General features: G+C 39.7%; 2 protein-coding genes across 3 annotated transcripts in view; one reads left to right on the top strand and one right to left on the bottom strand.

The window, feature by feature from the left end:
- The window catches only part of YES1 (YES proto-oncogene 1, Src family tyrosine kinase), a 47924-nt gene extending 31542 nt beyond the window's left edge, over nucleotides 1-16382 (bottom strand). Inside the window, exon 1 of one of the 2 annotated variants that reach the window (XM_027881736.1) lies at nucleotides 16263-16382. The gene's annotated coding sequence lies outside the window, so the exon portion shown is untranslated. Of the gene's footprint in view, nucleotides 1-2214; nucleotides 2319-16262 lie in introns of those variants that run through there. The other variant, XM_027881737.1, reaches the window with a different exon arrangement.
- LOC114056516 (translation initiation factor IF-2-like) overlaps nucleotides 13499-21219 on the top strand; it is a 10808-nt gene continuing 3087 nt past the window's right edge. Inside the window, exons 1-2 of the mRNA XM_027881777.1 lie at nucleotides 13499-13561; nucleotides 16014-16953. Coding sequence (XP_027737578.1) covers nucleotides 13499-13561; nucleotides 16014-16949 — 999 coding nt within the window. The 3' untranslated portion in view covers nucleotides 16950-16953. The remainder of the gene's footprint in view (nucleotides 13562-16013; nucleotides 16954-21219) is intronic.

Genomic DNA, 21219 nt, shown 5'->3' with positions numbered 1-21219 from the left:
ATATGTAAGCAGTGGCCCTAAAACACCCCTTAAATATCTTAGCACCCCAGTGCAGGCCAAAGTTTTAATGCTACAACTAGAAAGGGTTCTGGAAAATGAGTAACAAAAATAAAAATTATAAAGGGGCAGGCTTTACAACAAAGTAATGGCTGTAATAAGCAAAATCCAAAGGTCCATACTCATTCACATATCCTCTCACTAACAGCAGCCAATAATAGATACTGAGTGAAGCATGTAAGAATACAATACATATATAGCAATGCTTCCCCAGAAAGTTCTCTGATCCCCCAACAGTTTGCAGAAGCAGGATTTCCTGAACAAGAATACGTAGGTATTTGATGATTCTTCCATGGCAGTTTTCCTCTACACTGATGTAATGTTTAGACTCCTTAAATTCCTGAGGCAAGAAATTCTATAGCTTAATTACACGTTCTGTTGAGAACCACCTCCTTTTGTCTGTTTTCAATTCATCAGCTGCTATTTTCATTAGATACCTCTTAGTGTGTGCGCACTAAAAAAAGACAGTGAATAAACACTCCCTATTTTGGTCCCCTTGGCTGCTGAACACTGTCACACCACTTTTTGGTCACCTTCTCTACTGTAACAAATTCATGCTGTTCCTCTTACAGATCTTGTTCCATGTTTCTGATTTTGTCTTCCTTAAAATTTCAACTACATTCTTTTTGAGGTGATAACAAGGATAGGGGTAAGCAGGGCAGAGCTGCATAAGATGATTAAGTTTTTTTAAAATTCCCTTTTTAAAACAGTATAATCATTATTTTCCCTTTTTTCCCCTAACCATTTCTAGAGGCAATAGTCTGAGCTTTGAGCTCATCTTTTTAGATGAGAAGACAAGCTTGTTCCTCCCCACCTCCAAATACAACATGTGAAGCAATTTATGGGAAATTTCACCCGCCATTTTAATGTCTGATTGCTGAACAATGTGAAGTCTTTGAGCAATTCTATGGTCTGCTTTTGTATCTAAAATCCATCAGTAAAGTCTGTGAGCTCACTTTTCTTCTATATACTTTATGAACTTGAACATACTCCATTAACATAACTCTGGAGAATTGTTACATGGGACCCCACTCTATTTACTCCAACTCTTCCTTTCTTATATTTTACTCATTAGTTTAACCACATAAAGTTCTTTCCCACTATCCTATGGCTGCTTAGTTTCTTCAGAATTCTTTGGTGGGGGCCCTTGTCAAATGCTTTTGGACATCCAAGTAAACCACTTCTGTCAAACCTTACTTATTCATGTGCTTGCCTTTAAAAAACCTCAAGTGAGTTTGCAAAACATGACATCCCTTCAAAGCAGACTCTTAACTCTTCTTCAGTTTATCTATGTTATTTTTGTTATTATCATTATTTTGACTTATTTACTTGGAACAGATGTCAGGCTTAGTGATCTGTAGTTCCCCAGATCTCTCCTGAAGCTTTTTCTTTCAAATAAAATAAAACCAGTGTCACAGATTAAGGCACTATAGATCACACATAAACGAAATGATATCTTAGCCAGATGTTGTATTTGCTGCTTGCTGTCCACGGTACAATGATCCTTGCTTGCTTGCTGTTTGGAAAGCTGTACTTCTAAGTGCAAAAGCAAGTCCCTCTAAAGATATGAAAGTGGTTTTCACTTTTTTCTGTAGAAGGTTTAAACACTATCTTTGGGAAGATCAGTACATGCTAAAGATTTATTTTAACAGTAATACTACAACCATTTAATTATATGAAAAGAATTCTCTTATCTTTCCAGTCTGTAAATAATAGTCCCATAAATATATGCTCCTGTGCAACAGTAGCCATTCAACTATGTAATAGCTGTCCTAATTACCACAAAAACAAATGAGCTTGTGAAGACACAGTTATTCATTTGCAAATGAGATAGCATTTAAAAAGAAGTAAAACTTATAACATCTTTCTGGAACTGAGAACCTCTGTGGAAGTTACAACCATCAGGCAGGCAACTTGAGACATGGACTAAACAAACATACAAGTATTCTTAGCCTCACCAATTGTGTGAAGTTTCAGTTTTACATCCCTATGTTTCTATGGGCGATCTAAATTTCAGGTCTAAGTTTACCTAATTTTTCTTTAGCATGGTGTCAACTTTAACCTCTCTCTCTTTTTTAATTTTTTTTTTTTTTTTTTTTTTTATCTCACAAGTCCAAAGACAAAGAGTTGAAGATGAGTCAAATCTTACAAACTTACCAAATGCCTTTCTGTGGTTCAAGGTCAAAAGCTAGGTTTCATTGTGAACATATTTCTACTGGCAGCATGTTAAGGTTAGACATAACAGTGTGTTTAAACCCATATGCAACTGTTTCAGCTCCTTTTTCACCTCTACATTTTGCAACAGTCTAATAGAAGCTTGTAGATCTAGTATGTTTAAGTTAAACATAGGGAGAAAAACAAAACAAAAACATTATCAGGACCAGTAAGAAGCCATTTGAGCAAGCATAGTGTTCACATTCTAAGTTTTTAACAGCAATTAAAAAATTAACCTAATACAGATGCTGAAGAAACACCTTTCCAAATATGAGATGAAAACACTTAACTTAAAAGCCTCTTGTGCTGCTCAGTCTTCCGGGCATCAGAGAAGTTAACTCCTGCAGCAGCAGGAGTGAGGACAGGATACATCAGACAACAAAGTCATACACAGTCTTGATATTAATAGCAGAAAGCTAAGAAACCCAAGAGAACAATGAAGTTGCAAGAGTTCTTTCCGCTCTTCCCAAGCTGTCATAAGAAAGCTGCTAGAAACAAACAAACAAAAAAATTGTCTACCAAAACAAAAAAAAACAAAAATATTCTGCCTTTCAACACCTGTATTTTGTTTCATTTCAACTACTACACTTAATGTTTGGGGGCCTCTTAAACCCTTTAATGAGAATCACAGAACAGCTGAAACTGGAAGGGACATCTGGAGGATGCCTGTTCCAACCCCCCTGCTCAAAGCATGTCAGTGACAGTAAGTTCCTCAGGGCTGTATACAGCTGGGTTTTGAGTTATTGCCAAGGATGGAGACTCCACAGCATTTTTGGACCACCTGTTCCCGTGATCCATCACCCTTACCATAAAAAAACCCAAACATTTTTTTCTGATGTTTAAATGGAACTTCCTGTATTACAATTTGTGCCCAATTGCCTTGTCCATTCAGTGGATACTATCAAGTGGAGCCTGGCTCTGTCCTGTTTATTCCACCCCATCAGATTACACATAAGGTGCCCCTGAGCATTCTCTTCTCCAAGCTAAGCAATCCCAGCTCCCTCAGCTTCTCCTCACAGGAGAAATTCTCCAGACTCCGAGTCATCTTAGTGGCCTTTGCTGGACTCTCTCCAGTATGTCCATGTCTCTCCTGTACTGGGGAGTCCAGAAGCAGATACAGCAATCCAGGTCTGGCCTTACCAGTGCTGGGAAAGGATTCCTTCCTTGATCTGCTGGGAACTCTTTTCCTAATGCATCCAGAACACACTTCTGGCCTTTTTTGTTGCAAATGCACATTGATAGCTCACATACATCTTTCCCACCAGGACTCTCAGCTCCCTTTCTGCACAGTTGCTTTTCAGTTGGTTAGACCCTACCATGTACCAGAGCCCAGGGTTGTTCCTCCACAGGAGCTTGATTTGGCATTTCCCTTTACTGAACTTCATGAGGTTTCCATCAGACAATTCCTCCAGTCTGTCAAGGTCCCTCTGGATGTCAGCACAACCTGCTTTGGTCTATCAACCACTCCTGCAAACTTGCTGTGGGTGCACCTCAGTATGACCACCTAGGTCAGTAACAAAGGTGTTAAACAGGACTGGCACTGGTCCTGAGCCCTGGGGTACACTACTAACGACTGGCCACCAGCTTTTGGGCCACTTCTGACTTTGTGCCACTGATGCCAACCCTTTGAGCCCGTCAGGTCAGACAGTTTCCAGTCACTTTCCCTGTTCGCTCACTTGGTGTGTAGTTCCTCAGTTTGTCTACGAGACAAGCTGAAAGCCTTACTGAAGTCAAGATCAACTATGTTTACTGCTCTGCTCTCATCTACCCAGCCAGTCATCTCACCACACAACATGGTTAAGCATGATTTCGTCTCCATGCTATGCTGACAGCCCCAAATCAATTTCTTGTCTTTCCTATCTGCAAGTTATTCTAGTTCCTTTTCTTCATCTTCTCCAATCTAAGATTTTCGTTTGTGTTTTTTTTCCTTTTGATGTCTACAGTACACTTATTAATAGTTGCACATGTATTAATTGAAATGACCCTAAAACAACTAACAATCCCACAGCACTGCTTACCAAACTACTTATTCCAGCCAGGCACTGAAATAACAATGCTTCTTTTTTCTCCACAAATGTATGTAAGCTAGTAACAACGGTCGTTGCAGCTGTAATGGCCTAATGATCTCAGAGGAGCAAGGAAAACACCCTACTCCCCGCCCACAAATATACTCACTACTTACCATCACGTCTCTAAGAAATTTTCTCTCCTTTAAACTGAGCATTTTGTTAATAGCATCCTTTCCACACATCTAGGATAATGCCCATATTTTGTCAGGTTCTTGACAGAAATATCTCCTTTTCTCAGATTTCTTGGCTTTCCTGAAACAGAAACGTCAGGGAGCATCTTCTCCATGTTTCTCATTTAATGTCTTTTCCTTAACATCTTTTACCTTCTCTCTTCCCTTCAGAAGTGCAGTGAAGAAACATCAGGCTCTAAACTATGCTAAGAAAAGGCCCACGCTTATGCTATCAGGGATGAAAGAAAGCACAGCACTAACCCTCTGCACTCCAGCAATGGTGTAGAAGGTAAGCATCCTTTCAACCTCCCCTAGAACTAAAAATCCATCAAAAAAAATTAGCTAGCAAAGAAGTGACACAATTTTCATAAATTCTGTCCAGTTTTAAACATTTCCAGGTAGTGGATAATTCAGCAGCTGGTTTGGTTAAATGGCAGCTCAGCCCTTTAAGTCCTACAGTAATGGCAGGCTACAGTTGTGGTTTTACACTGTGTATTATATATCTGAGTAAGTGTTTCATACACACGCTGTGGCATTAAATGGAACTGGAAGAGCAGATTACAACATGAATCCTGTATTCTTTCACGAATTCAGTGATGTACTGCCAAAAAGGAGTCCATTTTAAAAGCCATGTTGTACATTTGGCCAGGACACGTCCGCTATAGTTCCGACGCACCATGGACAATTGTCCAACAACCAACCATTTCTGGGGTACTAATGCTCTCTGCAGCGCAGTGATTGACTAAAATATTTTAAACAAATTCTGACATACTCCCAATCAGATTATAACAATTTTCAAGCAGCTGATGCCCTGGGTCAATGCTAGTTGACAGCAGCCATTTAAGAACTCTTTCACACTCGTGCAAAGTTAAATCAACTTGGCACTCTCTCTAGTAGGCAATTGTCTCCTTAAAGTATGAGCACTATTCATCCAAGTGAATTGCTGCATTAAGGGGACAGTTGGCTGGCATGGGGAGGACCGGACTGATTGACAATGCGCCTTAGTCACAAAGAAGTTGCAGCAAGAGTTTCTAAAAACCAAAAAGCAGTTAACACTGTGAATAGATGAAGCTAGATGAAGAAACAAAAGTACAGGATGTTTCCAGGAAGATGCCAGTGGTTCAATGAGCTTCCTAATTATGACTGATCTTAAAACAGTTCTTGTGTCTTGTTTTGTAAATTTAGCACCTCAAGTGTTTCAGAGATTTTCAGTTTGCTACTTAACCCTTTAACACCAGCTAAATATTGCAGCAACTGTTATTTGTGGAGGGTTTTTTTACAGAGCTATGTATGCTAAACAGCTAAGAGCTCTGTGGAGCTTCCCAGGGTGGGAATTTTATTTCATGTGTGAAATGTTAATAAAGAAATGCAAGCAGCATTTAAGGACTCATTTTCTCAAATTATTCTAAGGAGATTACAACGTTCCCATCCCCCTTCCTTTGTGAAACTTCAAAGAGAAAGTACAAGAAAGCCTTACAGTGCTTAGGTCAAAATAATCCCACAGACAGTCAAAAAATGAGAAAAATTCAATATGCAGGAGTGCAAATGATACATTTTATAGGAAGTGTAGCAGAGCATTACATAAGTAATCACTGTATTTGAGTTAATTTTTCAAGTATTATTTCTTCATCATTTGTGTACACAGTACAGATACTGCTGTGTAAAGCATTAATAAAAGATGCCAAAGGCTCTGCTGTGGAAGTTAATGGGATTACCCCAGATACCACCAGCAAACACATGGGATAACATGCAGTTGAATTTTTGGTGTAAAAGCAAGACTATAGAAAGCCACTCAGGATGCCAGCCTGAGGCTGAAAATACAAACAAGGGTCCCCAAGCCCCACACAACTTGTCATATAAAGCCTATTAGATTTAAACAGTAATTTAAAAAAAGTCCTTTCAGCTACTCAAGGATAAACTGCTCAGAAGTTTGCTAACAGTTTACAAAGTGTTTGAGTTTTCTCATGATAATTCTTACACCACATAGGCAAGAGCTCATAAACAGATTCGACCTTCTGTAAAATATTTGCAGTCATTTCATTCACTGCTCAATGTAGTGAACTAATATAACTGAACTCTCTTTTTAAAAAAGGGAAAGTCTTTGATTCAACTACTAAGTTAACTGCTTGAGCTAACATATCCAATTTCATTGCCTGTAAAGGCAGGCAACACTTTGTTTTAATTTTATACTCTAATGAAGTCTACTTCAATAGTGTCACCTCCACTTATCCCAGCAGACAATTTAGTTCTTTTGTGTAAAGCTAATCCAGCTCTCCCTAAGTCAAGGGGAATTTTGCATTTGACTTCAGTGTGAAAAAGGATCATGTCCTAGAATAGGAACGCTAAAATATCTGTGAATAAAAATAGGTTCAGATTTTCCAGTTCCTAATTAGCCAAAAAAAAAAAAAAAAAAAAAAAAAAAAAAAAAAAAAAAAAAAAAAAAAAAAAGCAAACAACCAAACCAATGAACTACCAAACTCCCCTGCCAAAAAAAAAAAAACTTTAAAAATGGAAAAAAGTCTAATTTCCATTTCAGTTTAAACCACACGAAAAGTTATTTCACATGGCAATGTTTTTAAAGAGAATAATCCCATTCAGATATTCTGACTGTAAAACTACACTATCTGCATCTGCTTTGGTTTTTCAGTTTCAAAGCAACTCAGAGGAATAGTAACAATCCCTCAATTCTAGGAAATACTCTGAGATGCAAAAGTTTAATGCCATGGTTTCCAAGCTGTAGAAATCCTGCAGCAGTAACCTTACTTTTCAATTCTCCATCAGAGTTGCTAGGGTTTAATGAAGAATGTCTAAGACTGTGATCAGCCCACTTGGAAGTTTTTGGATATTACTCTGTTGGCCTAAATGTGATTTGATTCTGTCACATAAATTACCCAGTTACCTGGCTGTACTGTTGCACACATAATGCAATAAACAATGTTTACTTCTAACTATTTGTATAATAATGAAAATAAAATAAAACAGACCTATGCAGCCAAATTAAGTCATATGCTGACCGACCCAATGGTAAGTTACCCTTCTGATAGCATTTTTTTAATATTTAATGTGGAGAAAGATTTTTTTTTAGACATGGATTTACTGTTAGGATAACCTATACTGAATTTAAAAAATATTCAAACTATATTGTTAGTCACCAAAATTTTAAACAAATTCAAATAACCAAACTGGCAGAGCTCATGAGTAAACACTTGAATTCAGAATTTGAACACCTAAGTATCTCAAGTAACACAAGCTGCTACAAGTGTGAAGGATATTCCCCGCTTAATGTTGTTTAGATACTGGTTCACTAGAATCTCAGAAACACTTAGGGAAGAGAAGGTTAAAAGACAAGGAAGAAATTTATTTGCATTTTCAAAAAAACCCACAAACTTGCAAGTATGAGATCTATTAATTCTAACGCCTTAGATGTTTTGGTGACCAAAAATTATTCACAAACTAAAGCTAACATTCCCTTTTGTAAATAAGTCTATCAGATTTAAAACAAAATGTGGTTTGCATTTAGAATTATTGCTTTCTATTCTTATCTAAAAAGCAGTACATTATTAATTTGTGCTAAAAATGTAACACTGATTATTTATATGAATTGCAATCAGAATTTCCATTCCAATGCCACTGAACACAAATTAGGAAGAAAAAAAATGTCTTGCATAGAAATTGCACTTTGATTGCTTAAATAGTTATATACATAGCTTAAGAGAATTATTAAGACACTTTATTATTACACTAAATACACACACAGAAAATCCACGCCCTTGGCAAAAAGTTAGCAAGATTAATGCAAACCTAATATATAGTTAGAGTCAATATATTTTACTGACTAATAAGACAACCTCTTTCTTTGTGAACAGAACGAAGAAGCATAAGTGTAAATCTAAGTTAAAATAATAATTTCAAATAACCATATAAAACCAAGGTGCCATGCTTGTTAAGTCACGTTGTACTTGATTTCACATTGGCTATGATTTCACCATGTATGCAGCAGATTTAAATAGTATTCTGAAGCTATGTCAGACCTAAGCTGAAGGGAAGGGGAGGTAATCAAAGAGCCCTAGATGTAATAATCAATGCAAATTAATTCCAGAATATTTAAATACACCTACTATACATGAACAAGTTAAATGGTTTCCAGGGAAATAATTTTTCTTCTATAAACCAACACTTGTCTCATTTTACGTACATCATGATAGCCTGAATCAATCAGTTCTACAGGTTTCTACAGCGTACAAGCTAAGAAATATTTCCCAAAATGAAAAAGAAGATTGATATCTTTAGCAAATTACATAATATGCAATAATTCAGCAAGATATTTTGAAAGCTTATCACTTTGAATAGCCTCAATCACTATGATTTATGAGTTGTGTTTTTATAACTGTACTTAAAATACAGTAGAGAACTATACTTGGAAATAAAAAAGAAAAAAAGCATCCATATTACTATTGCATCTTAGCCTTTAAAGCCATATGCAGCCAGCACTTAATTTTTCTGTCTTCTGAAGTGGAGACTTTTGTATTTGCATTTTGCTCACTCATTTAAAACCACAGAACAACAGCAACAACAACAAAACTCTAAAAAAAACACTAAACAAAAACACATAACCCTTTTTTCCACCAACTACAAAATAATTTTCAGGTTTGAGAAAACAAATGTTACCCAGGAAAACTTCCCCAACTGAATGGCAGTAACAGCTCAGGAATTATCCTTGTTTTCCCTTATCTTTCATTTGTAGATAATTATTTTCAAAAGGAATAGTATTTTGCTTTATGCTGTAATTGTTCTTCAGTACAATGTTTACCTTTACTATGAAAACAGAATTAAACATGGTTGTCCACAATGAAACTAGTATACTCCTCCTCTCTCCTATGCATGTTTTTCAGTTAGGTACAGATGAGCTAATCTGGTCAATACCATTATAACCTTTAATAATCCTTTAAACAAATATTTAACATTGGTATCAGTTAAACAAACCCATCCCTCTCTCTGTTTTCAGGACTTTATCATTCTATTAATGCATATTCTATCCTAGAATATATGGGAGGGGGAATCCCAAAGAAACAAAACCAAAGAACATACTTTGGCAAAAATCCCATACATCACATGTTAAGAAACCAAAGAGCACACTGTATTTTAAGAGATTACTGCTGGAAGAAAACCTGAATACTTTTTATTTAGAAAAGGCAGAATCAGAAGTGCCATCTGTTGCTCAAAGAACTCAATTCTGAAAATTTCCCTCTAACTAAACTTCCAAAAACTTTTACTGGAGACATTAAGAATTTCTCCTGAATGGAGTGGATTAAAAAAAAAAAAAAAAAGAAAATAACAAACAAACAAACAAAACCTTATAAGAATGATACACAACACCCTGGCCTAGTCATCACACAAACTAGAGAATTGTCTTTGCCCCACAGAACTTATTTAAGCCTTGCGTGAATTTACACTAGTAAAACGGAAAAAAACCACGGTATTTTCAGGTTCACTTGCCACTGAAGTATTGCAAGACTTTCTATCATGAGAAATTACCTATAAGTTCATGAGGTGCATTATTACATATGTTTGCATCTTCATCAGAGCATTTCTGTAAGTTCACAGTTCTAAGGAAATGTGTAGTATTTCAACTGAACTGCTGCAGTCAGAGCTAGTAAAAAATATTAATACTATGGATCAACAAAACATCAGAAGTTTTAAAATGTTCTGCTGGTATGTTCTGTTTTCAGCTTAAGAAGTTACAGGAAAAGGGACACAAAACGCTTTTATAACCAAAAGTTTTCCTCTCATTTCATTTCATCTTTGCTTAGTACTCACATGAATATAAATGCCACAACTTCACAGATCTTTAAAATGTGAATTTTTCAGTTAGGTTTGGTGCAGATTTTTATGATGTCCAGAGACCACTGTTTTATACAAGCTTCAGACCTAAATGTCACACTTCATTCTCTGTTTCTCACAGACTATCCTTGTTAAACTACTAACCAAAACACTACACACCTTGTCTGTCATTATGCCTCTTAAGACCTCGGTTTGGAAATCAGTAAGGTAAGGTTTTAATTTCCAACTGCAGACCTCCAGAAAAAGAGTCAAAATCAAAGCAAAGAAAGAAGATATAAGAGAACTAACAAGATGTATGACTAAACTTGTTGATTTGTTCTAAACACTTTACAATGAAATCCAGAACTTTTGTATTTATTTTCAAATTTCCTTCCTCAATCTCAGCTTTGCTAATGTTTCCTTTCCTACAGTTTGGCAAATGAATGTTAGTTTCAGATAAATGTGTACTTTGAAAACAAGAGTATTTTCTAGATGTTAATTCTATATTCATTTTTCAGTGGAGCATACTTTGAACAAAACCTTAAAAGGTGAAATACTACAAAAACTTAACAGGTGCATCTTTGAGGCACCTGTTAAGTTAAGCCTATTGAAAGACCAGCTGCTATGAACCAGACCAGAAGTCCACCAAGATCAAACATCTCTGAGTTAGACCAGAGGTCCACCACTGGTTCCCACCATCTGAGATGCTGGGCAATACTGGATGCTCAGGAAGGGAGCCCAAGAACTAGGAGAGCCTGTGGCTGTGCCATCCTTGGTGCAGTCTTTTAGCTTCTGGACTCTGGGGTATCCTGTTACTGAGAAAACAGTATTTATGTTGAACACACTAAGCTGGTAAAGATCAAACTGAAACAGAGTATGTAAAGTAAGAGAAGGACTTTGGATAGTTTTTCTTTTATTCTTCTATGGTTACAAGTGTCAGTCATGATTTGAGTTTCCAATAAAATGTTCTTGAAAAGCAGAAAGATACACTTAACAACTGAGACCTGTTTTTCCTTTGTCACTTTTTAGGCATAAATATTAATTTTGTTATCTAACCATACTTAAAATAACTTATTAAACCCAGATTGTTCGCTATTAATTTGTTTCAAGTCTTCCTTTCCTGGCTGACTGCCAAAACAGTTCTAATGCTATACAATTGCAATACACAAGAGACCCATAGCACCCTCTAATTACTCTTTCAATACCTCGAACAAGCACTGCCTTTCCTTAAAACTGTGAGGGCATTAAGTAGGACTGAAAATTCCAAAACCTTTAGCCCAGATACTGTTATTTTTTTCCTGAAGCTGAAGTTTACATGCACCATGAAAATGCTTGCCTGAACTATGGGCAAACATTTGGAACACAAACACAGTCCTCCACTCCGACCTTTCTTTTGCTACAGGGCTGTCAGTCCTGGTAAGCATAAATGAGATGTGACTACATTTATTCTCCATCAGTCATATTATGAACAAAATACCAGTACTGTCTCTTGTTTTGCAAGATTAGAAAGCACTTTGGGCATGTGCAAACAAGGGAAATTTACCCCACTAAATCAAAGTCTTCCAATATGAAGACTGACTTTAAATGTCTGATTAATGCCACAAAATTCTCCTGAAAGTTTGTCCAAAACAAAGTTAAAGGCCCTGATCTACAAAGATTTACTCACGTAGGTGTGTTTACTCAACTTCACTGTCAATGTAAGTAAATAAAGTTATTCAGTTCTGTAAGCCTGGTCTAGCTGATCCTAAAACATGAACTGAGAAGATGGTTCAACACTTCCGAAGAATCATTTTCCCAGACTTCTCTAGACCTCTGGTGTGAAAAAAGCCACAGAAACATTAATAGAAACATCTTAAGCCATAGAAGCTTTTCATACCCCTGAACCAACAACTTGAAAGACAAATTATTTGATGTTCAGTAGCACCATCAGAATTCAAAATTTATGTAAATATTTAAGATATAGGTGCAGTCAATACTGATATTTATTAGTCTCATATAACACTATTATAAAAGCACTTGCCTTCCAAAAATACAAAGATAAAATACAGCCAGGTTAACAAAAAAGTTATCTATTTTCCTATGCAACAACTAAGAGTACTCAAGAACTTGAAACAGAAATTATTCCAGTCTGAGGTTTTACTTCCTCAGCACTCTCCAACCATACCCTGTAACATTACCTAACACTACAGTCAAGGAAAATCGAAGCAAAACCCCAGTCTTGGCCACAACAGTCAACACAGCCTTAGATGCACTTAGTGATGATCCCTACAGCAGTATCCCACTAGGCTGTGGGGCTCAGATACAAGCCAGGGCTAGCAGTCCTTGCAGGAGATCCTCAGCTCAAGGGCTCCATTTCATCACTTTGATCCACTGACTTACAGGACATGTCATGAAACCTGGTGCTCTATATGGTGCCCATCCAAAGTGACAACAGAGTATTTCCCATCCTATTTCCAATTATCCTTTGCCTTTTCAAATTTTCAAAAAATATTTGTTTAAATCTAAAGGGAACAAAACTCATGAATAAGTAATAATGTTTACTTACTCACTTTTAAGCATTAACATAACTATCATCTCTGATCCTGCAATCAGCTATCCATGTTAAATTTACCTAAGGGTACAGTCCCACTCATTTCAATAACTTACTTTGGTGCCAGTTTCTGTTTTGATGCACTGGCACCACCAAGGATGAATACTCATAAGTGCAAAAGGCAGTAAGAACAACCTCTTAAAACCTAAAATTAGTTGACAGTATCTTTTCAATATGACTTCTTCCCTACTAAATTCAGCCTACACACAGGAAGTTGTCCAGGTTTACCTTCAAAACCTGGCAATTGATAATACAGTCTGGAACCCTACAGCTCTACGTCACTGGTGTGAATGCAGCCATGTAGTGATGGCAAGAAGTTCCCACATGGCAACCATAAGGCAGTCTGTTTTAAAAAAAAAAATTTAAAAATTAGTGGTTGCCACATCATAAAATCCATCGCTATAAAACAGCCTCCTACTGGCACTCTCAAGGAGAACAAAAATGAAACATATCCTGAGAATTTTCTATCTACTTGTATTTGGAGTGGCTCCTCCAGGATAAAAACTAACCCATTCTGTTACAGTAGTTAGAGAAAGCTACAGTTCTCCCTTACTGATCAATCTGTTCCATCAACGACCATGGAACTTCCAGTAATAGAAGCTGAAACCTTTCATGAGGACTTCACAGAAACCACAGGCCATGTATGTATACATGGAAGATGTCCTATCTGAAAAAGGTTGCTTGATGTGACATAGCAGAATAAGGACACCTTCCTAAAGTCTTTGTGTTCGTATTGACACCAATTTTTACATTAACATCAAGGTATCTTACTCGAACTGTGATCAAAGTATGCAGCAAAACAGGTGGATGCAAGGAGGGAATACAGATGAAAGAACATATTTCTTTTAACTAACGTTTTGAACACAAGGAATTATCTATTGAAAACACACAGCTTTTGTCCACAGGCAGCACCCATAAGAAAAGTAAAACCATGCAGCTAGTTTCTTCATAAAGTAAACTTTGACCACACAAATTGACATGTGCCACACTGCAGACTTTCGCATCATGGTCACATGACAGCTGTCATTTATCAGACCGAACAGAGCAACAATTTCATTCTTCAGGAGTTGCAGAAGTATGCAAAGTTCAAAATAAAGAACATTACTTTAGTGCAGAAGCATAGTTCTCTGATATGTTGCATTAATATTGATAAAAAAACCTAAACAATGAAGTTTTGCAATAATTCTATTACATAGTGTGCAGCACACCAAAGATTTACTATTTTTCTAGCTATTTCAAATAATTAGCAATTTAAATATACTTTCAATTTTGTTCATTTATTTTGTAGCCAAAGAACTGTTGGCAGGTAACAAATATTTCCCTGAAAATCTACCTTTATAATATGAAATACAGATTAAAGCCACCTTGGGCTCACTACTGTTATTCCAATGTTATGGTGTTGGGGTCCAGATATTAAATAATTATTGAAAACTGAACCCGCAGCTCTGCAATCAGTAAAAGCAGGGAGGCCCCACTTCCTGCATCAAGGTCCAGCCTGAGGTAAGCATTGACGTGAACTCTCTGGTGTGCAAGTTAAGAGCTCTCTTCCACTTGGCTTCCCTACTTTCACAAATTCTGCAGAAATTGCTCACCTGGGAGACCTCTGCTGCCAAATTTGTTTGAAATCAGCTAAGAGCCAGAAAAGTTATTGGAGGGACTGAAGGCACACAGATCTTGTAGTTACATTTGAGCTGCACCTGCTAAGAAAGTAAAGCTAACGATGCATGTGGAATAATTAATTACTGGCAATCGCTGCTACCAACTACTGTTACCCTTTCACACGCCTGGTATCACTGGATCTTTTTCTTTGAAATTCAGCACAGTGGCAGTGTTACTGTCTTTTTGTTCCCATCACAGATGCTACCTTGTCCCAAAATTACCCACAACACCCTAGCTGAGCAAAACACACACACACAGTCTCCACCCTATGCCTATGCTCAATAGGAACCTCCTATAACTGAACTTACAGACACACATCAGAACATGAGGAGGAAGCGTAAGGTTTTGTTGTTTGGAAAGGAACAGTTCTTACGTTTTCAAAGCAGAAACATAGTTACAGCAAAACTATACTACCTACCGAGAAACTGCAAGTGTAACTGATAAAGTAATTTTATTAGATATCCCTCTTCAAGTCTTACTTTCCAAAAAGGAAAGCAAAAGAGTCTGAAGTAAACTTCTGTATTTGCTTCCCTGACTAAAGGTCAATTTCGCTTGCAAAATTTGCCTAGAATTTCATTCACCGATCTATGAATTACTAAGAGTAAAACAATACATCTTCACTGTCAATAGTCCCAATTTTCAAACTGGTTTTAGAACATTCTGCCAGTTTAAGTAAACTCACACACCTGATTTTTAATTAATGACCAGTCTCTGCTTAGGGGTAAATTCAGCAGGTACACCTGAATACACCTTCTTAAAAACATGAGGTTCAGAAATACTTTTATCCTAGTTTTCCCAGTGAACAGTGGACCATACCCCCATGCACGCCAGACACTGGGAACAATAAAACCCATAATACTTGTAATATAGTATAATGGAGAAGAAGACACGCTAGCCCTGGGCCTGAGGGATGAACACACAACTTTATGCACATCAAGCCTGCCGGTCCACACAGGGCAGAAAGTTATGTGCAGCCTCCGCAGGAACCAGGGCCTGTGTGTGTCCAACAATTTTTTTTTTTTTTTTAAACTGTAAGGAAGACGAGGAGGCTTGATGAAATGTGATGATCGAACACTTAAATTAATGACTCAGAAATGTAAAGCAGTCGTATTCCAGGCTCGATGCAGAGATACAACCAGAACAGTGAGGGCAAGGGAAGAAATTAATAGAAAATAAATCCACGCAGGCCAAGCTGCAGGCGACTCGCAAACCAGTTTCCTGAATTTCGCCCTTTAACATCCTCCGGCCCCGCGCCGGGAGCTGAGCCGGGACCGGCTCAGTCCGAGCACCAGCCGCCGCCGGGGGACAAGCGGCCGCCCCACAGCCCCCCCGACCACGGAAGCCCCGCGGGAAGGGCTGCGGGGGAATCGAGCACAGAGGGGGACACGGGGGCCTCCCCCTACAAACTTACCGCCCGCAGCCCGCCCCCCGCAGCCCGCCCAGCCCGGCTCGGCGCCCGCCTGCCCGACCTCTCGGCCCCGCGGGCAGGGGCTCGGGCCCGGGAGAAAGTTGCCAAGAAAGTTTCTGCGGAGGAGAAGGGTCCGGGGCTGCGGGACGCCCCCGAGGCGCGGCGGCGGGGCGAGGCCGGGGGCGGGCGGCCGGGGCCTAGTGCCTCCATCGCCGCCGCCATCGCGGCCGCCGCTCCCGCGGGGCGGCGGAGCGGGGACGCGGCCGGGGCCTCACCTGCCTCTCCTCGGCGTGGCGGGTGGGAGAAGGAGGGGGGGAGGGAGGGAAGGAAGCGGGGTCCCCCCCGCTCCTCCCGGAGCCGCGGCGACCCGGGGAGGGAAGCGGGGAGGAGGGGAAGGGAGGAGGGACGAGGAGCGGGAGGAGGGAGCGGAGCGCTCCGGTGCGTGCGGGGAGCCGGAGCCTCGCTGCGGGAGGAGGAGGAGGCGGCGGTGGAGGAGGAGGAGGAGACTCTCCGCCCCTACGGCCGTGCTCTCCGGCGGGCACCGCGGCCCCTCCTCCGCACAGAGCTTCCCCCCATGCGGCCCGGGCTGGGCTTGCCGCGCCTGCCGGCCGGGGCAGCGCTTCCACGCCCGAACTGGAGGCCGTGGGGAGGAGCCGGGCGGCCCCCGCGGAGCCGGGCTGGCGGCGGCGGTGCCTCCTCCGCGCCGCTGCGCACCGAGACAACATGATGGAGGCGTGCGGGGGCGGCAGCCGGGGCTCTCCCTGCCCCGCCGCTCGGCCGAGGGCGGCCGCCCGTTCCCGGCCTTGTCTCCCCGGGCTGGAGGCGAGGCTGGGTCGCGGGGACCCTCAGCGGGGTACATCCCGGGGGAGCTGCTCCTCCCGCCATGCCGGGCGGGTCAGCTCGGGGAGCCTCTCTCGGCAGAGGAGCTGAAACAGAGAGATTTCGGCAGCGGAGCCTTTTGACGCGGTGCGTGAAAGCTGAAGAAAAAAATAACTTTTAAAACTCCTCTCCCAGGCGTTTCTGGGTGGGACGTGGCTTAGGCTCGGTACATTTGATTTCTTTCGGGTCAAGCAGATGCAACACGTCCCTTCGGCAGTGCGGGTGCTGCAGGGGGAGCGAGGCGCTGCGGCGGGGAGCGGTGCCCGGGGCTGCACCGCGGAACAGACCCGTCGCCCTAACGCCGAGCAAGCAGAAAACGAGCCCGTAAATTACGCACCAGTAACTCCGGGGTATTTTCTGTTACGGGTCTCCCACTCACCACAGTTCCAGAAGCCAGAGTTTCGCATTTAAAGAAGTAAAAAAAAAAAAAGGGATTTGTGTGAAGGTGGCCTTCGTGGAGAAAGATGGTTCATATTCATCTGCCCTTAGAACTGCAGACTCCAGGAAGAAGCGACAGAAAATAAATTAAAAAAAACACAACTCAAAAAGCCAAAGTTATTGAAGTTTATATGGACATATCGGCAATTCTCATTCAACATTATCGTTTATTGTTTTCAGCTCTCAGTCAAATTTACATTTACATCTCTTGCCACTATTTGATTTAAAGGCTAATTATAAAACAGTAATTGTATTGTTCACTAATGATAACTTAATATAATTTACTTTAAAGAAAAAAAGAGAGACAGGATATCCAATTTATTTTGCAGGCAATGCTGCAGAGTAAAGCCATTTGTATTTTAGAATTTCAGTTAAAGCAAATACAATACAAGCATTTGCTTTCAGAGAGTCATAAAAGCACTAAGCAGTTAACAAAACAGCGAAAGTGTTCTAGATTTGGAGACTCAGTACCATAAATTGTTGTCATGTAATCGTGTTAGAGTCGTGGAGTTTATAATTTCCTGTTCAGTCAGGAGTCTAACATTATACAGAATTGATTTTTAATTTAGAAAGCAACAGTGAGTTTTATAAATTGACCTGGGCAATGAATTACGTAACTAAGCAGGAATTTTTGCCGACTGATTGAAGCTGTGGGTTTGCCACGGCTTCACTTCACCAACTGGGCCTATGGGAGTCTTGAGTGAGAGCAAGATTTGACTTCCAGTATCATTTGTGGGGGTTTGTATACACAGGTAAGCATTGCTGCATGGTTAGTTTTACAGCACAACGGTAAAACTTGGATATCTGAAAAATGCAGTGAGCTCTTATTGTGTCATCACCTTCATTATGTTTCAGAATTACTCATTTAAGACATTTTTTCAGCACTGGGCTAAAGCTTTATAGTTAGAGACATACTGGCCCTTGCCAGCTGTTACTGTAATTTGACTTCTGGGTTTCAGGTTTGGGGTCAATGGATGGGATTACGTAGCAGTCCTTGCTCATAGCACCTGGCCATGCCTGTGTGGCACCGAAAGGTTTGTTCGGATTCTCAGTCTATCACCCCTCTCCCATTGCTTTTTCTCCTTAAGACCAATAAAAGTAATGATTTAGTGGGTTTCTGAAAGGCTGAGCTGTTAACTGTGGCTTCCATTGGCCGGCTTAAGTGTTATGTGTGCTATCAGCTGCCACAGACAGCACTGAGGCTGCACCAAAGACTGACTTTGGTTGGTTGTGGAGAGACCATCACACTTAGTTTCAAACACAGTGTGATTAAAATAGCAGGGCAGCTGGGGAGAAGATGAGCTGACCAGTCCCATAATTAACAGCAAGCTCAGACTCACACCATATGGGTGTGAAAGAATAGATGAGGGTTTGAGTCGGGAGTCTTGGAGGCTAGACATGCTTTCATTGCAGGGGAAAAATTGGCTGCGTCTTAAATTGTCATGCACTTGTCGCTGATAGTCTGAGTGTTCCGCATTTTCAAAAGGAAATGTTGAACAGGTGACTTAAACCCATCAAACTGCTGGTGGTTCAGTCCGTTTAATCCTACACAGGACAGGACTCAGGGTGACTTGCCCCCTTCTGCCTGCCAGGCTGCAACCTGTCTGCCACTTGTTACCTGGGTAAAGCTCCCTTACTGCTGCTGCACTGCTTCTCCTGAGTGGGCTCTCAAGCCTGTTGCAGTGCTGTGGGTGCTATGAGCCATGCAGGTGGACTGACACCACTTGGTATTCACTCAGGAGACATCAGCTGAAATTGGCACCAGTCTCAGCTGCAAGTCAGCCAAGGCCAGTGCACGCTTTTAGGAATTTCCCCTCCCTTTTATTCTTTTGGCTTAAATTAGTATTTTGACCTTGCCCAGAAAGGAGGAGGGAGGAGCTGCTCTTGCATGCCTTAGCGTAGCTGGAATATGGTGTGAGAATCTACCAATGTAGGGGTTCATTGCTGCCATTTGCTGGATACAGTTTCCCAAATATCCCTTCAGACAGGCTCAGCATTCACTAACTCCTCATCTGTCTTGCATTGTTAGTTGGCATTAACTTAATATTGAAGATCTGTGCAGATAATGCATGAAAAATGCCCTCCTAAATATAGGCTATCTTTGAAATTTCTCATATATTTGAATTACTCTCCAAAGAGAGTGGTCATTTATATTTGGACAATTCTTAGTGTGTTTGTGTAATTTGAACAAAACCAAAAATGTATGGTAGGATCAAGAATATATTAATCCAAATAAAATATTTTTGGGGTTATATGGGAGAATACAGGTGTAAGAACATGAAGAAAGAAGGAGAAACAGAGGAATATAGATGGAGGAAGACAGACCAAGATATTTCAAGCATTGATGTCAGTTCAATGATTTGTAATTGGGAAATGCAGGACTTGTATTCTGAGATTTTGAAGGAGGTGGATCTTTAACAGTATATGCCAAAGGTTAATCTATGGCACACATGGTAGTCACCAGGAAATGCTGAGACATTCTTGAAAATAGCTGGTGGGATCGTTTTCCAACAATTTAGATTAAAAAGATAAATACTGTAGTGGTTCAGCGTCTCCTGCAAACAATTTTTTTCTTTTAAAAGAAATAAGAAGTTTTGATTCCTTCATTTTGAGAAAAAATTATGGTAGTCAAGGCCTCACCCTAGTTATCACTTTTTAAGACCTTGAAAAACAATGGTATGTTATAGTTGCACCTCCTAAAATTCATGGGCCAAGTTCCCATTGCTCATTGTACTGTGTGATCTTGTTACAAAAAGCAGGTTGTCTTGGAATTAGTATTAGTCGCTTGCTTACTTTTAAGCATTGGCATCAATATTTTAAGATCAGGAAGTTTAGCAAAACATAGGAGTTTCTCTTTAATCTGAAATATATTTCTTTTGAATCTGAATATTCTAAGCGTTAGTCAAATAAGTGGGTAGCTTTTGTTATGTTAATTTCTATTTAATTTTCTGAAAGCTATTAATAAAATCATTGATGTTTAAAAGTGAAACATCTTCTTGGATATAGTGCAAATTGCATACAAGTATAGTAATTCAGTAAGGAAATGGAGTGCCATTGGAGTCACCGCATGATGGATCTGTCATTGTTTCATATTCTGAAGCAAGTATTTTATTTAAGCTTTATGTTAATCTTCAAAATTCCTTTTTATATAGGTTTTCCACTTTGCCTTCAAATGCATCTGCATCTCCAAATGGCTGAAATCTTTGTATTTGGTACCCACATCTATTTTCAAGATTAAATATTTTGTTCTTTCTCAAATAGCATTTCTGTTTGATCTTGCATAACATGACTAATTACTTATGCATATTTTACTTTTAGCAAGTATGTGGCAGGTTCTTTTTTAAAAGCATTGTTTCAAAGATTGTTTTTGAACTTACTAAAAGTTATTTTTGAAAGCATGCTAAACTTGGAAAACCCTGTACTTCCAGAGCTGTTGCTATTTACATTTGTGTCACATCCAGTTACATCAGACACGCTGGATTACATTGTATAATGAAAGCCGTATTGCTGTAGTCTAATCTTTATCTCTTTATATCCGATCTCCTTTGAATTGCACATGAGTATTGCTTATGGTTACTTTAAATAACTACTGCTTTTGTTTCAAGGGCAGTGCTATATATGATGAACACTGAACACTTAACACTCAGCCCTGCTTTGGCAGCAACTACACATCCTATATCTTTGGTTCTTGCATGGTTTAATTTGGAAGCTTGCACAGGCACATTCATTTTTTTATTTTTCATTTAAATTTCTTATTTGAAAAATCTGAAACCTGTGAAATCATACATGCTCAGGAAAAAAAAATTTACTTGGGCCACTGTGCTCTGAGAGATTTGGAACGTATTGCTTTCCCCCTCACAAAGTGGGTCACATACTCTTAGTCAGAATGAAAAGGGGCGAACGGTAGTAGCAAAA

The sequence above is a fragment of the Empidonax traillii genome, unplaced genomic scaffold (genome assembly GCF_003031625.1).
Source record: "Empidonax traillii isolate 1590-97213 ecotype Southwest subspecies unplaced genomic scaffold, ASM303162v1 scaffold94:size1391941, whole genome shotgun sequence".
Classification (NCBI taxonomy): domain Eukaryota; kingdom Metazoa; phylum Chordata; class Aves; order Passeriformes; family Tyrannidae; genus Empidonax; species Empidonax traillii.
The sequence above is the reverse complement of the archived record's forward strand: the minus strand, read 5'-3'. Positions and strand labels throughout refer to the sequence as shown.